This window comes from Cuculus canorus, chromosome 6 (assembly GCF_017976375.1).
Source record: "Cuculus canorus isolate bCucCan1 chromosome 6, bCucCan1.pri, whole genome shotgun sequence".
Classification (NCBI taxonomy): domain Eukaryota; kingdom Metazoa; phylum Chordata; class Aves; order Cuculiformes; family Cuculidae; genus Cuculus; species Cuculus canorus.
In genome coordinates this window covers 17,356,368-17,375,351 of record NC_071406.1, presented here as the reverse complement: position 1 = coordinate 17,375,351, position 18,984 = coordinate 17,356,368, and the positions used below count along the sequence as shown (strand labels likewise).

At 52.0% G+C, this 18,984-nt stretch overlaps 1 protein-coding gene across 3 annotated transcripts in view; it reads right to left on the bottom strand.

The window, feature by feature from the left end:
• TTLL4 (tubulin tyrosine ligase like 4) overlaps positions 1–18,984 on the bottom strand; it is a 28,775-nt gene that overhangs the window by 9,332 nt on the left and 459 nt on the right. For 2 of the 3 annotated variants that reach the window (XM_054069793.1, XM_054069795.1), the window contains exons 2-11: positions 9,175–10,536; positions 8,438–8,547; positions 7,958–8,018; positions 5,856–5,980; positions 4,986–5,096; positions 3,948–4,024; positions 2,841–3,035; positions 2,675–2,757; positions 1,465–1,593; positions 710–832 (exon numbers count right to left, since the gene is read on the bottom strand). In XM_054069793.1, coding sequence (XP_053925768.1) covers positions 710–832; positions 1,465–1,593; positions 2,675–2,757; positions 2,841–3,035; positions 3,948–4,024; positions 4,986–5,096; positions 5,856–5,980; positions 7,958–8,018; positions 8,438–8,547; positions 9,175–10,514 — 2,354 coding nt within the window. In that variant the 5' untranslated portion in view covers positions 10,515–10,536. Of the gene's footprint in view, positions 1–709; positions 833–1,464; positions 1,594–2,674; positions 2,758–2,840; positions 3,036–3,947; positions 4,025–4,985; positions 5,097–5,855; positions 5,981–7,957; positions 8,019–8,437; positions 8,548–9,174; positions 10,537–18,768; positions 18,905–18,984 lie in introns of those variants that run through there. The other variant, XM_054069794.1, reaches the window with a different exon arrangement.

The window sequence follows — 18,984 nt, the reverse complement described above, 5'->3', positions numbered from 1 at the left end:
GCAGCTCCTTTTGAAGTGAAGGAGCCCTGCCTAGGCCCATTAATTGAGAATTCTATACTGCACTATTTTTAAAAGGGTTCAAACGTCGCTGTGGAATCAGAGACAAGTGACTGGCGTCTTGGATCAGTCCACCCACAGGACAGCAGGGAACTAGAACTCCTGCAAGACTGCAGGCCTCCTTCCAAATGCCTAGAAATTGGCACCATTGCTGCTATTCACACTGAGCAGCACATAAACTATCAGTTTTGCACCGGGACCGTCCCCTTCTCTGCCTCCACAAGGAAGTCAAGAGCGAGATGGGCAGAAGCTCCCATCTTGTCAATTTAAGAAACACAATCAATCATTCAAGCTCTAACAGAAAAGAATCAGATTCTGCTTTAACCACATCCCATCACCCCCGCAATAGGGCAAGAGGATGAACGAGCACAGATGAGAGCAGTGGTGGAAGCAGGGAATGGCACAAGGCACAGGCAGGATGAACGGTGACCACATCCCAAGCAGCAGTGGACAGGATGAGTCACAAGCCAGGGAGACCATCCAGATTCCATCAACACTAATCCATGCCAAATTCAATCTGCTCCTCCAGTTTCCTGAAGTGGGAGCAGACAATACAGGGAGTACCTTCTGGATTTGGGTAGAAATACTGAAAAAAGGCTGACTTAACAGGGAATAGAAAGAGCTGCCCTAGGCCTAAAAGCAGCACACATACCATTTGTGCCCCTGACATGCAGTCTCATCTGAGTTGGACTTGTACTCCGTGTTCTTTTTGTTCACGCTGTAGTTTGTCAAGTGCACAAACTTGTTGCTGAGGCTCTTCATTGAAGTGGAGTACCTGAAGGAGGCAACAGGAATAACAAGCAGTCTGAGCTTAAGTAGCTGTCCCAGACTCACGGGACAGAAACAAAACTGTCTGTTCTCATCTCAGACCCCTCTTGACCATCCACCAGCCCTGCTGCTTCCCTTTGCCAGGCTGCCCAGAGCTCTCTGTCCCCACAGGCCCTGATCCGACACAACAAAGTGAGAGGCATGGAGCAGGCTGCCTCAGGGCAGTGGGATGCAATCCCACCCTCACAGCAGGTGCTTAAAAAACTGGAGAATCACTGAGCAAAAAACACTGCGGGAACTGCAGTAGCCCAAGGCAATATAGTCAAAACTGGAACACCTCGGTTTCTGGTATGCCAGCTTTTATGTAGTATGAAGCACAGACAGCACATTTCAAGAACTGCTTTACACTGAGCTGTTCTTGCTGTGGGAAAAAGTGGATGAACGAAGCATCCTCTCATATTCACATTCAACCATTCAACACTGTCACTGGCAGTGACTCCATGTGTTTCCAAATTGCTTCTTAAGCAAGCAAGCTACAACTTTGAGCATCACCATGTACAGGATGACTCCCTCCTACCACAGCCACACGTGCCTTAGCACCAAAGCAGCCCCCCAGCACCGCTCTCCCGCACAACCTACTTGCAGCTAGCAAAGCGAACCAATCCATCCTTGAACAGGTAGACCCTGAGGGGATCGTAGCAAGTGACGTAAACGTAGATCCTCAGGTCGAACTTCTTCCCGCCGATGAGGTAGGGTTTGTGCAGATATCTGTAGAAGGAAGCAAGCACCAGTGAATAGTTATGATTCCAGTGTGCAGGAACATCTCTAGCCCCCACCTCAGAAGGCCTGGCAAAACTAGGAATCAATGCAGAAGCCATTTTGCACACCATTTCCAAGTTAAGTGCATTCACAGTCAAAACGAGAGAGGAAAAAAGCTCTCTCATGCACGGAGAGATCCTGCAGCACGTGAGTATTCCCTTCTGCTCAGTTCCATTTTAAAGAGATTTTCCCCAGTTCTAAGGCATAGTAGCTTTTCCAAACCCACAAGTCTGATCACAGCATTCAGGAACATCTAAGACACGCAGTGGGCCATGGATGGTTTGATTCAGTGAGTAAAAACAGCTGGAAATTTTCATCCAAATCATTTGATTATTCATCCCAGAAGTTCAGGATTTTCCACAGAGAAGCTTATCACTTTGCACGGGAAGCAGAGAGAGAGAACAGACAAGCCAACACAGCACTTCTCTGTCTGTCAAACACCAGATGGCTTTCCTGCCCTTCCAAGAACCTTCCCAGAAAGCAGCCTCAAACCAAAACCATTCCATTTTTCTGCAGAAGGGGAAGGAGATTCTGAAAATTCAGTTATTTCGAGAAAACCCTTTATCCACACACACAGAAGCTCTTACTGCCCCATTCTAACTTGGATAAGAACAAATATTTGTCAATTGTCACCTCTTCCCTGGGACTTCTCTTCACACTATACTTGTGAGCACTAGATAAGGTTTGCTTATCGCAAAAGATGCCAAACCCCAGAGTAAAAAGCAGTGGAAGCAGGATCACAGCAGAGATGAAGCTGGATCATCTCCCAGGCAGAAGCTCCAGAAAGCCCATGGTGCCAGTTTGTACCCGAGACCCCAAAAATCTACACAGAGACAGCAGCACCCCAGTAAGCCCAGCTACAGCTGACAGAGCCAGAGTTCCAGCAGCAGCACTACGGGCAGTTGAGAAGTTTCTGGATGAAATCAGGTGCTTCTGCTCTGCCACAAAGAGGCAGTGGCCCAGACCTGGCTAGAGAGTCTAGACACTAGGAGCCCCAGGCTGTGTGACAATCTTGCCTTCCTTCACTCACCTCTGTACCAGCAGCGGTCTCCTTTTGGGAAGCTGGCTCCATTTGTGGATGACCTGGATACCAATGCCTCTTGCTGATGCTGGCTGTAAAATACAAACAAGAAGGGATCACCCCTTCTTCCTGCAGCTACAATGGGACAGAGGATTGAGTTCTGCTTTGGGCTTACTGGTTTCACAATCCATTTCTGGCGGCTAGCTCCTTCCTCCCACGCTTTCCTGAGTAATTTGATATCCTGGGGCAGGATGAAGGACTGGGGGAAGAAGTTAAACTCCTTCTTCCCACAGCGAGCTTGCATCTTCAATAAGTTGCGCCACAGACGGTCCTTTCTTCCAATTTGAAATGAACCAGGGAAGTGGTTTAGCTGGAAAGTAACCCAGATGCTGTGAGATCTCCCTTCTTCCCCACCTCCCTGCTCGCACCCTGCTGCTCCTTGGCCAGAGGATACATGCCTTCTGAACACAGGACAGGTTAACACATCTCGTTCCCCATCCAAGATCACACCAAGACAGGTTCTGCATGCTCCTGAAGCTTTGCAGGGACAAACACCCACACAGTGACCCACACAGGCTACAAAGGCAGCAGCTACCACCTCATCCTGTCTGATGTCTGAGCAGCTGCAGGGCACTAACCCTCAGCCTTTGAGCTTCCTCTGGCAGTATCCTCCACCCCAGTGGTTTCTCACTTGCTTCTAAATTGTACATAGTCCTGCCTGTGCAACGGAGGCTCTGGAGACAGAACGACCCCACAGCAGGACAGGGTAGGAGGCTGGTGGCTTCCAACTCTGTACGCTGTCTCAAGACCAAGCAGTCTGGAGCGCCACAGCTCTCCAAAAGAAACATGCACATGCAACACTTATCAAAACCTCTGGTCCCTCGCATGTTCCCCAGGCCATAGGCCACTCCTGACCCTTTTGTGATCTGAGTTAAGTGCATCTGCTCTGGCAGTGCTGGCTGGGAGGGCACTGGCCCTATGGCTTAGTTCTGCCTGAAGAAGGACTGCTTTAAGCAACAGTCACTGAATTTAGATGAGCTCACAAGTGAAGATAGTTTGGCTACAGCCTCAGTCTGTACAAGAGTCACCCTCACAGCAGGGATGCCCACTCAGCTGTGCCTGTCTCTTGGGCTCATCTCCCAGCACAGAAATACCAGCTGCCACACTCTGGAAGGGATACCACAGAGCCTGCACAGAAAACACCTGGCCTTGAAGACAGGCACCCAAACTGCTTCCAAGATGCTCTTCGTGCATGTGAAAATCAGCCCAAAATAGTGCCTACCTTCTGGTGCTCCCTGATGACTCTGAAGCTGGAGGATTTCATGTGGTGGCCCCAGCAGCCCAGCCAGTCATTGCTTTCTGCAGGAAAACAGAGAAGTCCATGACCAAGTACCCTGCCACCCACAACAGTCACTCAATCCCCATGTCCTGGGGCCCGCAGAAGTGTGGCAGGGATGCTGCACAGCAATAGCACAAAGCACTAAATACTGGCTACTATGAAGCTGCCAGACCGAAAGCTGTTAGTGGGATCCAGTTAACCAGGTGGGTAATATCTTTGGAAACATGATTACTGCAGGAATCCAGGCAGGGTCAAATGAATGGCTTTAATCTCCCAGCCCCCTGACTGCTCACAGCAGGTGAATGAAGCAGTTGGCTTATCAGTACTGCACTGCAGAGGGATGCATAGGATTGCAAGACTTCCTAGGTCTTGCTCTACCATTCATTTCCCATGACAGACCCAAAATAGTGTGTACAGAGGCCTCCTGACACACACAGGAGCCCCACAGGTATTGTTGGGAGATCACATTCCAGGGCATGGATCATAGCTGCAAATGCTCAGTGCTTCCCCAGCCCTTTCCTACGCATTTCTTTAGCAGAAAGATCCCAACCCTGAGAATTCTCTGCCCATGGTCAGAGAGGACAGCTTATTCCCCAGCACATGGGGACAAGGAACAGCAGTGCTGGGGTTGGCACCAGATGAGCGCCAGCCTCCTCAGAGTGGCAGCACCACCTAGAGGCACGGCTCAAACAAGACAAAGCACAGCTTTGCTGTCCCACACACTGCCATAGCTCCTGACAACCCAGGAGTAAGTCCTTGCTGTCCAGTCCAGGGACATGCCAAGAGGGAGATCAGGCCCTGTCAGAACCCACCGAGCATTTGGATACTGCTCATCAGAGAGGCAGAAACAGGAACATCCTACAGTGTCGAGCCTGTATCGTTCCTACTCAGCTCCTTGCAGGCAGTCTGCTTTCTCACACCCGCGAGCTGGAGGCAAGGGAGGACACAACTGCTAGATGCTGCCAGCCTCCTACCACTTACTTTGGCTGACTCTGAAGTGGGACCTCCCAACCGTTTGCTTCACTATGTTCGGTGTGACTGTGCACATTTTCCATCGCAGCAGCTTCCTCTGCTCCCAGGGCAGCTTTTCCACTAGGAAGGCAAAAAGGACAGAAGGAAAAGAAGCTCAATACCCAGATGACAGGCTGAAAGAGTTGGGCTTGTTCAGCCTGGAGAAGAGAAGGCTCAGAGGAGATCTTATAGCAACCTCCCAGTACCTGAAAGTAGCCTACAAGAAAGCTGGAGAGGGACTATTCATAAAGCCTTGTGGTGATAGGACGAGGGGAAACAGGTATAAACTGGAGAGGGGCAGGCTTAGAACTAGACATTAGGAAGAATTTCTTCACCATGAGAGTGGTGAGACACTGGAACAGGTTGCCCAGGGAAGTTGTGGCTGCCCCATCCCTGGGGATATTCAAGGCCAGGTTGGATGCAGCCTTGGACAGCCTGAACTACTGGGATGTCTCTGCCCATGGCAGGAGGATTGGAACTAGATGATCTTTAAGGTCCCTTCCAATCCAAACAATTCTATGATTTTCTACACCTGCACCCAAGAAAATTCTGACTGTTTGCTGCACAGGCACTACGCCTTCAGAGAAGGGTGTGTAGCCCCCTTCACAGAACTAGCATGAAGCAGAAGATGCCGTGGCTGGGGGAGATCCAGGATGCTGGAAAATTTGGTGGCAACTTGACTCATGCTCCAGGCTGTAGGAGCAGCCATCATTTTACTCCAGCTCCTTGGATCTCACACCAGTGCTGGGTTTTATCGTGGGAGGGGGAGCTGCTGGCACCACTGATTGCAAATAACAGGCTGGGCGCTCTCCCCCTGCACTGCAACAGACACAGGCTCACCTCTCTCGTCCCGAGTACTGAAGTAGATGGTTGGAGGCACATTAGGGAATAAACTGCAGACAAGAGCAGGTTTGAGCACTTTCTCCTGAGCCCCAGTAGGCTGCGCCAGGCACCCAATACAGTTCCTGGGAGAGATAAAGCAGTAGGCAGTCAGCTAAGGGTGAAAAGTAGCCGAGGGAAGAGGGGGATTCCAGAAGGAGCCTTGATCTTGGTAAGGGGAAATGGCATCATTGCAATGCGGTGCAAGCAATGGGCACTAAGGCCAGTGATGCAGTCTGCAGTGACGAGGGGATGAGCTTGCAATGAATACATGGGCCGAGTGTTGTCATTCCCTTGGGATTGTGTTTTGCCAGGGCAATGGGTGGAGTTTGTTACGTGATAAACCCTATAATCTAGTCCGCAGGAACAATGGGTGGAGGTTGTAATGCTTATGATTCAGCTGTTGTAACCTTCTTGGGTTTGGCGTGCTGCAGGAAAGAGCGGTGGATTTTTACTGTACATACACCTTCTTACCATGGGAATCCCCAACAGCTGCAAGGAAGGGTAGAATTTATAACACACCTATTTAAGTTGTGATGATGCAAAAAGTAGAGTTTATAATGAACATATATTCAAATATATGCCACTGCAGCCAGTGGGAGAAGCCATGCCAGAGCAATCCAACAAGGAACAGGACCAGCAAAAGAAAAGGAACCACAACACATGGACCCCAATACCCCTTGCCATCCCTCGTCTCACTGAAGGGAATGAGTGTATCCTGCAGCAAGCGGAGTAGAGACAAAGAATGGAGAAGAGATATTTTCCCCAAGTCTTTATATATATCTTTTTTTCAATACTAGAATCACTAATTAGAAGCTTATTAATTGGCAACAGATTATATTGATTAAAATTCCCTGGCACAAAATTGGTTTTGATCCACCACAGACTGAAGGCAGGAGGCAGCTGCAAAGGCTTCGAGGTCAGCCCAACACAGAGCTCATAAAGGGATGTGGCTGACACCTCTCCCTACCCACCGCAGGAAGCATTTGGCCCAAGTGCTGCTTCCCACCACCTGCCTCCAGCGGCCAACCAGCCATGTCCTGCCAGAAACAGATGCTGGTTTAATTTACATTATTCTGTATGACTTTAACAACCACATGTGCACACCCAGAGCCCTGCAGCAACCTGCGGTTACAGCGCTCGCAGGAAGCCTTCCTCGTCTCCCAGGTGAGATGGTATGATGAAATAGCAGCAAGTTGTCAGGCAGACAGCAAAAGCAGCCCTGGTGCAAGGAGCAGCACTGCTGCAAGGAACAGATCCCATTGCTGGGTGAGCAAGAATAGGTCCCACAAAGGTCAGCGAGGAGCTGCAGAGGCTGGGCTTAGGTGACCACGTCAGCTCAGCTCTGCTCCACACCACCGGCACACAGGTGAAGTTCTCCTGGGCACCTGTGCACAGGGCTGGGGGGAAGGGGGGGTGTCACAGCACAGTGTGGGGTCTTTCCTGCTCTGTTCTGGAGTTGGGGGGAGGCTCTAGGTTGGAATACAGGGGACAAACTGCCTGCTTGCAGCCAAGGGAATGTTCTGCTGCTGCCAGCTGGGTGCTCCACGTGTCTGGACTCTGTTCCCTGGAGCCTTACAGACCTGAACCCTCACCTCCCAGGCTGAGCAGTCCTCCTCAGGGAAATCTTCTTCCAAAAGCTAAAGAAAAACCCAGACTCCAGGACTTGTTTCTGGGATCAAGAGCTGAGACGCAAGACCCCAAAGAGCATTCGCAATCTCTGGGCCAGGACACCTCCCTCTGCTTCATCTGCAAAGCAATGGCATTGCAAGAGCACAATTTAATCCAGTAAACCTAACCCAGCAACTGTCAGTGGCAGTGAAATTCAGACGTCTGTTTTGCTGTGGTGGCTGCACCTCAGCACTTTGCAGGCTGCTGTCTGGAACATGAGAGGTAGCTTTTATCTGCAGGGTGTCAAGGACGCTCATTTTGGATGGGAAGCCTGTTGTTACCTTCACTCCCTTCCCTCACATGAAAATGCTCTTCTCTGTCACCAGGGAGGGCAAAGACAGAAAAGTTTGGGCAAAGATGACAAGTTCAGTGCACTGTTTACAACTATTCACCTGGATAGAGCCGCAGAGCCACTGGATGACACGCCAGCATCACAGGAAGTATCCGAGTCACCTGCAGGTGGGGACAGAATCAAATTGTCTCAGTGAAGAGTGAATGCACAGAGAAGAGTGAAAACAAATACTCCTGTGAAAAAATCCTTCCCAGCCACTCAGAATCCTTGGATCCTGGGGTTCGCCCACTAACTGGTGGGACAAAAAGCAGGGTAGGAGGTGGAGAAGACAGCCCTACACAGAGAGGCCACGTGTAAGTTTTGGAGCAGGACAGTGGTGAACCCTAGCCGACTCCCCAGCGTGCAGTTCCTCCTTGCTTTGAAATAGCTTTTGGGTTCAGAGCAATCTCTAGGTCAGCCTGAAGTTACAGCATCAATGTAAGACAGGAGGGCAGCTGTGCTCACCACCGGCTCCCATCAGGCCCCACACTCCCCACTTGGAGGCACTGAGCACAGCCCTCCCTGGGGAACCAGCACTCACTGTCCTCCTCCTCCTCCTGGCTGCAGCTCTCGTACAGCCCATCAGGAAGTTCTTCCTCCTCTTCGCCATGGGGATGGGTAGGCTCCAGCAGTGACTTCTCAGCAGTAACACTGGGACAAAGGACATCACATCAGAAGGCATAGCATGTGCTTCCCAGGGTCAAAGACTCAGAAGCCTCTGAGGCAGCATGAGATAACGTGGGCAGGAGATTGACAGCAGTGCCAAGCTACCAAGATGGAGAGGCCCCTCTGGAACATTTTCCAGAGCAGACAGAAAGAAAAAGGCACAAGGGCAACCTCTCTGAGCAGGAGCAATGTGTCCTTGCATCCTCCCTGTCCTGCAGCAGCTCTATGTTCCTTTAGGGATCCATGTCTCTGCCCAGGAAAGCATTCCTGGACGTGGCTCGACAGCTAGCTTCACCCAAGATACATGCAGAGCCTGCCACAGCAGGCAGGGCCTCATGACTGTGTGGGGAGCAAGCTAGAAATGCCACACTGTAGCGGAAGGAGAAGGTGGAAAGAAGGGCTTGGAGCCACCCCAAGAGCCTGCATCAAGCTGAAGGTGGCAGGAAGGCTTCCTCCGCACCAGGCTGCCACAGATGGGTTATGCTTAGGGACACAGTCCATAGTTATCCTTACGGCCACCCCTGTAGTGCCACAGCGTGTTCTCTCCCAACACACACAGACGTAACAGCCAGCCCAGCCCACCATGGCCTTCTTCCTCCCGGCTCTACTTACTCGAGCTTTTCTGGCAGCACAGCCTGGGCCTCTTTCTCCAGTTGAATGGAGGACATCTGAGTTGCCACTTCAGTGATGGCAGTGAGGTGCAGAGGCTCTGCTCCTGCCATCTGGTCCCCAGGTCGCGGGCTCAGCATGCTCACAAGCTGGCAGTCAGCATTGTGGTTGAGAGAGCCAGCGTGCGAGGCCAAGAGATGGACACTGATTAGCTTAGTGCAGACAATGGCACCGTCATTGCCTATAAGGCTCGAGTTACTGTTAAGGTGATGGCTACTCAGCTCCAAGTTCAGGGGAGCAATGGATTCTTTCAGAGCGAGCTGTGCTACAACGTGCTGTCCCTGTCTGCTTTTCCAGTTGGACAGGCTGCCCACAGTCGTAAGGCCAGAGCTTTCAACTTCACATCCAACGCCCCTGTGTGTGGCAGCCTGTTTGGCCAGCTGCTTCACAGCCTCTGTCAGGCTGATCTCTGGCTCCTTCGCTGGTAAGCTGTGCACTCTCCTCTCAGCATCCTCCTGTGAACACCAGTCCTTCCTGAGGATTGCATCACTAGGTGCAAGAGTCAGGGAGGGGCCTGCGCTTTGCTCCAACACAAGGTCACTGCTTTTCACTGCTTCCTTGACCAAGCCACCAGGGGAGCAGTCCCCATTGTCCCCAGAGCGGGGCCACGAGGCAACAGGGAAGCTGTAGGTGGTTTTCACCTTCTTGATCTCTGGAGACTGCAGCAAAGGCACTTCAGCACTGTTTGGCTGTAGGAAAGAATTATTTAGCACTGGTCTATAGAGGCTGGAAGCCTTCTGAGCTGAGCTGAGGGCAGAGCCTTTGACCCCAGTCCCGGAGTGCTCCTCCACCAGTGCAGGCAGCAGGCAGGGCTCCATCAGCAAGGAAGACATCACCCTTATGGTGGCAGAGCCAGCGTCCGGAAGGCTTCGGAAAGGAAACCCATAGGGCTTGGGTCTGAGGCAAGAGCATTGGCAGAACAGAGCGCTCCCACCCAGGTCCAGGCACGTCTGGGCGAAGGGAAGGCTCTGGAGGGCGTCTTCACAGCAGTGTATGTGCCATAGCGACAGTGGGCACAAGAAGCAGGATTGCTGCAGAGAGATCCCTGAGAGCAGCAGTCTGTGATCCTGGAAAGCACTCACATATGCCTTCTCTAAATCCCAGATGGGTTTCACCTGCTGCTGAACCAGGTGCCAGGCGAGGCACAGCGGAGTTCTCCCTGCTGGAAAGGTGGCCGACCCAACCCGGATGCTCTTCTCCTGTTTGGAGCCCAGATTAGCTTGTTCTGATCCTGCGGAGGCCATGCAAAGCCATAGCACATGAGGCATGAGTGAGTCAGTCATCTACAGCAGCATCTTTGCTGGCCTGAAACAAAACAACAGCATGAAAGGTGCTGTAACCCCAGCAGGGCAAAGCACCCAGTCCAATGCCTCAGGAAGGGAATAAGGCGAGCTGCTTTCCCTGCAGGATGAAAAACCATGTATCCATTTGCTGAGCTCCCCAAGGGTCTCCTAGGACCAAGGCAAAGGAAAAGCTGGCCTCTCACATAGAACCAGAGGATACAAAGGACAGCTTAGTGAAGGTTCCAGGAGAAGGGCCATATGCAGGAAAATGTGTACCCTGCAAACATGCAGTGTGCCTTGCTGCCAGCTGGGGCTTCGGGGCAGCAGAGCCAGCACAGCACCCCAGCTGCAAGAAGAGGCCACCTGCCCGCCTGCCTCGGAGCTGGCACGGCAGCCAGAGCCCACTGGCACAGGTTTGTATCTCCAAACTGCACTGAGTAATTTCTTTAACTCCATAGAAAAGCTCAGCAGGAGCTGAGGGCATCCAAAAGAGTTCAGGACCGAAAAGGCAGCAAGGAACAAACACAGGGCTGTTCTAACATCAACACCTCAGTTTCCAGCAAAGACTAGCAGTTCCACATGCACACATTTCCCCCATTGCAGTGCTATGGAACAGTCTCTTGCAAGAAGCAAGTGGCAAGCCACAGAGCTGTGGATGTAGATGTCCTGAGTCCCTCTAGAGCAAACTACTGCACCATGCCTGCGAGATCATCTCTTCTGGGATGAAGGGAAAGAGAAAAGAAACCATGCACATGGTATTTGTCTTGCTTTAACACATGCCTGGAAGACCCTGGAAACCTCTGCAATAGGATTTGTATCCAAGCTTGCACGTTTTAAAAAGAGGAGTAAACAGACTATCAACCATCGCCCTCGCAGTTTTCTTGCACTACAAATGCACACTCCTTTCTCACCTGAAAATCAAGCCTGGGCTGCAGCAGTTAAAGTATAATTGCTACAAGACCCCGCGGTGGCTTGGCAGCACAGGGGCAGGGGCTCACACCCATCACAGGGCTGGGTCACCCAGACAGACTCACACCTGCCAGACCTTCTCAACCTGTCCCCAGTCTCCAGTGCAGATCAGGTCAGCAGCATCCCAGCTGGAGACTGTACAAGGTGGGAATGTCCATGCAGGATCCCATAGGAACCATATGACTTCAGGGAAAGCTGCTGCCCTTCCAGGCTCCGCAAGGAGGTATGGAAGGGGTCAGGCCCGCTCCATGCCCATCACTGCCCTGCCCATTAGTGCTTGTACAGCCACGCTGAGGATGGGGCAGCTGTGTCCCTCTGCAAGCTGCAGCCCAGAAAGGCTCTGTCCGCAGCAACGGGAATCCCAAGCGCCGTATACAACTGAGCTGTACCACACTATCCGATTGCCATCCGATCTGTGCCCAGCAGCAAAGCCAGCCGTGTTGTGACATTCACAGTGATTAGCACAGAGCAAAGAGGCTGTAGCTCAGATGCCACCATTCACTTGGGTCAAGTTTCCCCGAGTAAACAAGCGAAGCTCGGCTTCCACACACCATCCCAGCTGCAAGCACTCTCAAACTGTAAGTGACCCCAGCACACCAGCAAACACAGGTGTGAAAAAGCAAAATAAAACTACAAGGAGGTGAATGAAAAGTGTCCTCGACATCCCTGCCCAGAGGGGATTGTCACTGCAGTGTCACCATGCACACTGCCAGCTTGGCCACCACCTGTGCTCACACTCAGCTGTGTGACCTCGCAAAACCAGACTGCAGTGAAAGCCACCTGCGCGTCATCTCCACCCGGCTTTACAGCTATCAGTGGATCATCCTGCTATAAAAATAAAAGTCATTTGGCCTAATGAAGCTGTAACAAGGGACGTGCATCTCACTGCCAGCTTAGACATAGGCATGAGCATGTCAGCAGAAGCCCTGTGTGACTCCGCTACGGAGTCTCATGCCCTGGGTTCTGCTGGGATAGAATTAAACCCACCAAGGCAAGCACCATGTACTTACAGTGGTGGAAGCAACCACTGGAGGGCTGGAAATACATCCCGTGCCCCATGCCACTGCTTGAACACTATCCTGGGCCTTGAAAAGCAATTCTTACGGCTACATGGCACCCCAGAAAGAACTGAGTCAGACAACGGGGAAGCACTTCCAAAACAACTTCACAGACGCCCAGGCCAAAGAGCAGAGAATTGACTGGGTGGACCACAACCCCATACCACGCACCGCCCTCTGGGAAAAATCAATGGATACAAGGGACTTCTATAAACTACACAGAGAGCTATGGGCGATGGGACGTTCAAACATTGGGATACATATGTAGCATATGCCCCCTGGTTAGTTAACACCAAGGAATCCACCAGCCTAAACTTCCATGTGCAGCAGAAGGGGATAAAGCCCCCATAAGCAGGTGAAAAATGTGTTAGGCAAGACTGTCTGGGTTAGTCCTGCCACAGGCAAAGGCAATCCCATCCACAGGATTCCTTTCATTCAAGAACCTGGGTGCACTCGGGGGGTGATGCAGAAGGATGGGGAAGCCCGATGTGTACCTCAAGGGGATTTGGTTTTGGGTGAGAACAGACAATGACTTGTATCACGTTAATGTTCATTGCTAAAAAACCCTGCCACCGTATATCATCAGCACAGCTGCCCTATCAAGGGTATTACAGTAAGAATCACCAAATTAATGAACTTTGATGAAACTGAGCTAAGTGCAGCAGTGATGGAACCAGAAGCAGCTTCAGCAACTGGTGCCCAGCAACTCCCCCAAGATCACCATTTTCAACCTGCAGGTCGTGGGCCAGATACACCAGCTGCAAGCTCCGGATGCAGCACGCAACAATCCAACACGACATACCATCTCTCCTGCCCTGGAAGACTCATACAACAGATGGATTAAATCAACTCAATGGACATTGCAGGTGGATGGCCCGTAGACTAAGGGAATGAGATCTGTATGCATGCAGATATATACATATCTCAAAGGAAGGAAAACTGGTAGTCATTAATCAGAAAGTGGTGCAGGGCCTGGGCATGACATAGATGATACAGAATGAGGGGTGGATACTGTCCTGATTTTAGCTGGGATAGAGTTCATTTTCTTCAGCTTCTCAGCTGGCCTGCCAAGGGAAGGGTGGGGAGAGCAGGGGAAGCTGGGAGGGGACACAGCCAGAACAGCTGACCTAGGCTGGCAAGGGCACATTCGATACCATAGGACATCATGTTCAGTGTATAAACTGGGGGAGCTGGCCAGGAGGGCAGGGATCACTGCTCGGGAATAGGCTGGGCATCGGTTTCTGGGCAGTGAGCAACTGCAGTGTACATTACTCCCTGCATATATTCTTTTCTTGTTGTTGTTATTTTTTTCCTCTTCCTTTGCTATTCTATTAAACTGCTTTTATCCCAACCCAAAAAATATTACTTTTTTTCTTTCTGCTTCTCCTCCCCATCCCACTTGGGGGGAAGGAATGAGCAAGCAATCACGTAGTACTGAGTCACTGGCTGGGGCTAAACCACAAGTAAGTGACAACAGCAGCACAGATGCAACCAGCACAGGCACACAGGTCCTGCCGGCTGCCAGGGAAGAGGTCTGGCCATGGCATGGCCTTAGCCACTACCGTCTGCTTGGCCAGGGCTGAGCCTCAGCCACGCAGTGGCAGAAGGAGAATGTGCCGAGCTTGCCCCTCTCTGTAGCAGTTTTGCCATGGAGCCACAGAAGCAGCCAGGGTGGCACAGAGCATGGATACACTGGAAGCAGCAGCTGCAGAAGGAAGAGGCAAGGCCTTTTGCAGAACTTCCAGGAGAGGACTGTGAAAGCTGTCCGCTAGTAACCATTGCTGTTTCTCTGTGGAGACACAGGAACTCAGAGATATAGGCAGGAAGGGTGAAAGGAAGAACAGTCCCTGTATGGGGTAGGTGAGGATGCATCCAGACTGGCATCACCAGCTTATGTGGCCTGTCCCTCCTCCCACCTACACTCTTGTCCTACCTCATGCACCCCAGCACAGCCACCTCTGATGTCTGCCTGCAAACTATCTCCTGTCTTTGCTGCAAGGACAGGTCGGTGAAATAGCTGCTGAACATCCAGAAGAAGCAGTGGAGACGGAGGCACCTTCATGTGCCAGGCTGTGGGCACCACAGGAGAGCAGCTGCCCCATCCCTGTGGCTTTGGGCATGAACCATGTCACTTGCCCAATGGTAAATCCCCACTGGTTACTGGTCAGGGAAGCTTCCCCACTGTTTAACTCGGTAAGAGTTCCAAGGTGGAGGAAGGTCACAGCTTGATGCAATCCTTAGTTCTGCCAACCCAAGCCTATGGCAAAGAAGCAGGTGTTGATTCTGCTGCTCACAACAGCCATAAAACTACAATTGGAAATTTTATTGTAGAAACATGAGCTGGAAAAAGCTCAGGGCAAACTGGCAGGGCTGGAAGTCAAACTCAAACATCATTACTAGCAATTAATGGATTTTGGCTTGGACTTATTGACATACAACAAATATAGAGGCCAAAGTCGTCACTATTGGAGTAATCATACAGCTGCCTTTGCTTACAATTATTTCACTAGCACTTTTTACTATCACACTACCTGCTCACAAGCTTTGGGATGTCAGCTGGAGCGCTGCCATAGCCTTTATGAATGCCACACCACAGGCACGCAGGGGCCACTGCGCACCCCAGCCTGTGCACACTTCACTGTCAGGGGAAGTTCCTTCTTCCAGCCAGAGCTTCACCACAGCATGCGCTCCCCTAACGCCTGCGTGGCACCTCCTCACAGACCCATTCCTAATGGGAAAGGAGAGATCATAAAAGCCTGGGTGTGAACATCATCCCTCCATCACAAGAATTTGGCTGGGGAGGTTATTTTAAACATAGCTGTGGTCACACGTTTAAAATAACAAGAGCTTGCATATGTATGAGCTGCATGCCGACTTGATAATGTGCTGTCAGCCTCAAGCGGCCCAGAGTCATAAAAGGCGGGGCAGAAAACAAGACAACTGCGATTTGCCATTGTCCTCTATGCCACTGCAGGGTGCAATCTTAGCCTGTTCTTCACAATTAGAAAGGATAACATCTTGTGATGAAGACCTGAGTTCACACCAAGTCACTGAAGCTCTGGAGCTTTTCATGAAAACTCATGAGTTAACAACAACAATGCCAAATAAACAGGCTTTTAAACCAACAGACATTTCAAAATAAGGGGTTGCACTTCTTCAAAAAAATTATAAGCTTCCAACAAGATCAAGAGCGTTGACCTGAAACAAACTGGCTGCAAGTGCCTCAGGCTGCTCTTACACCTGGTAGCCAGGCACAAATTCCCGTGTCACAACAGCACAGAAACCACCCTCACCTACATCAGCTCCAGGAAGCAAGCAGCCTCAAGTGCTGCCACACACCAAGACAGTGCAGCACCTGAGGCTGCCGCAAGTTCAGGCTGAAGAGCAGAGGCTCCTGCTGGCCACGAGAGAAGCCTGCAAGAAGACAGCTCAGAGACAGCTCTGCCACCACAGAAATGCCAGTGTCACAGGGAACAATGGCCTGGCACGCTGCTTTGCCATGCAGTTACCCATTGCTGCTGCCTCTCAGCTCCTGGATTGCCCTGCAGAACCACATTTTGGGTGCAAAAACAAAGGCAAAGGATGACGACCAGTTTCTCCCCTAATCAAGACGTGAAGTTTTTGTTTGGCCACTGAGGCCAGAAAAAAATGTATCCGTGAGAAACCACTGACCACAGAGATGGTGTCAGCAAATTCCTTATGCATCCTGGGATTACATTTGTGCCTGGCATTTATGCTGGGGCCAGTAATTTCAATTCAATGGCTGTGGTGCTAAACTCCACCCCATGCTGAACACAGAAAACATGAGAGGTGCACGGCTGCCCAAAAAGATATTTTAACTAAGCAGAGCACTGCCCTGCAAGAAGAGAAGAGCAGAGCAGCTCTGGCGGGCCACTCTGTTTCCTAGGTGGCAGGGTGGGAGGGAGGCAGACCTTAGGAGCAGTGAGGCACTGGACCAAGCCACAGGAGAGCTGGAATCCAGCCACAGCCTTCCCCTGTGCCATAGCAGATGCCTCCCTCCACGCAGTTCACAGGCAACTTTCTCAGTGCTCTCAGGGCATCAGAGAACAGTGCTAGATGAGGTGAGGGCCTCCAGTGTGGAAAATCCAGGGCTGCAGTGGAAAAAGCGCACCAAGGATATCTGAAATAAAGGGTTGGCTCAGTGCTCACCTTGAGCGGGCTGACCTGGCTGTGATCGGAGAGTGCGGAGGGCCACACCGAAGGCAAAAAGGTCCAGAGTGTGGAGTCACCATTGCTATTGAAGGATATCAACTTTTCCGCCCTAACAGAGCCCCCATCCACTGAAAGGGACCCTCTGCACAGCGACAGCAAACTGTGCAGCTCTGTATTTCCCCAGCAACAACACAGAACTCTGCCCTTGCTCCCATCCCTTATTTATACTTTCTCATTGTCTGGGCTATGAGAGCAGCTGTATTGCAGCATAACTACAGTAGGAAAATGAGTCCAGGTTAAAAGCAAGCAGCTAAAGCAGGGAGTGTTGCTTTACAGCCGTGATCATTTCAGCGAGGGGGACAAAAAAACCTTCCTGCAGATCCATGCAGACAGTGAATCGAACAGCTGTATTCTCTATCAGGCTTCACTGTGAGAGAAGAGGTACAGGCAAACTACACAGCAAGACCTGGTCAAACCTTGGCCACCAGCACAGGAACCAACAGGCGGTCAGCACAGCCCGGTCTGGTTTTAGGCAGAATGGCTGCAATCCCAGCCTTCAACAAAGAAATAAAATAAAGGTGAAAGACTCAGACCGAGTGGAACAAGTACAAAATATCAACATGTAGCAAAGAGCCAAGAACTACTCAACTAGTTCAAAACGCATCAATTCTTTATCTGTGCTCTTTTCTTGCTAGTTTTTTTTCTGAAACATCCGGAACTAGAAGAAAAAACTCCCAGGTCTGTCCTTCAGCACACAATGAGGATCCTTCTGTGTCTTGCCCAGGGTGAGGAGGATTCCTCTGGAGGTACTGTAACCACCTCACTCCATACAGCAGTCTCTTGGAGCTCAGGAGTAAAGCAAAAACAGAGATTCAAGTTGGAAGAAGCTGCCAAGTAATCCCAGAGTTGCTGCACAGGAGAAACCTGGGAAATGCCAAAGAATGGCACCTGGCCAGGCCAATACGGCAGCCAATGCACTCGACCTGCATCAGTGACATAAAACCTCCATGCAGGCATCATTATCTGGGGGCAGCGGCATTTGGCCTCGTCAGCATCCTCCTCAATGTGATCCCTGCTATGCTGAGAAGGGTCCCAGGCATGACTGAAGAGCAGGAGAGGTCGATTTGTCATTGACAAAGGTTGCCTAATATAAAATTTATGGACTGCAGCAAGAGAGCAACGCAAGGACAGGCAAGTGCCACTGTCTGCTAGGTACACCCACTAAGAGCAAAGGAAAACTTTTTAGATAAAACTGCAATCAGATCAACAATTTGCTATTCATCCACCCCAACTGTCTAGAAGCCATGAGATGTCACATGCCTGTTCAGTGAGGAGGATGCAAGAATGAGAAAGAGAAGCCACACATCACAGGGAGTCACATAGGGAGGGTCCTGATGTGGAGCTGTGGGGCTGAACTGCCTCCCACGAGATACCTACAGCCCAGCCAGACACGGTGACAGCCCCAGCGCGGCACTGGGGGCTTCCCCACTCCTATGCCCCTCACACCCAGCCTGGACCTTGGAGTCACTTGGGAAACGCTCCAGGCTTCTCTCCACTTCTCACAGCTCTGCCATCAAGCTTTCTGGCTCTTTTCTATGGCACCAAAGAAGCCAAGCCAAGCCGGGACACCTCTGGAAGGATTAAGAGCCAAGCCGACCCCGCGCCCCGCTCGGGTCCAGCCGCCCCAGCTCCTCCCCGTCTGCAGCTCCAGGGGCCGCTGGAGAAGCTCCCCGGGTCTGCGGCTCGCGAGGGCGCCTGCTCTTCCTCCTCCCCGGGGAACACGTCCCGTTTCTACGACTGCGAATCTCCGAGGCCAAATGTGCTACCGAGGACTCTGCCCGGGACGGGAACCCCGCGACGCCCGGCGCAACCCCGGGGACAGGAAGCGGGACCTGCCTGGGGGCCAGGCGCCGACACAGCGGGCACCAGCGAGGCGGGGACCGAGGCGCAGCGGGGTGGCAGGGGCCGCAGGGGTGGCGCGGCCCCCTAGCAGGGGGCGGGGCTCCTTGGAGGGGGGCACCCCGGGCACCGCAGGCCCGCGCTCCGGTACTCACCGCTCGCGCCACCGCCGCTCCCGCCGTTCCCATAGGGATGCGGGGCGGTGCCGCCACGTGATCGCTGCTCCCGGCAGCCCCCGCGGCCCCGTCCTGCGGGACCCCCTGGCGGCCCGGCGGGGAACAGCGGGGAGAGCAGCAGGGAGCGGTCGTGGAGAGCAGGGCCTCTTGGGGAGGGGGCACGGCCTGGCGGGGAACGGGGCGTGGCCTGTAGGG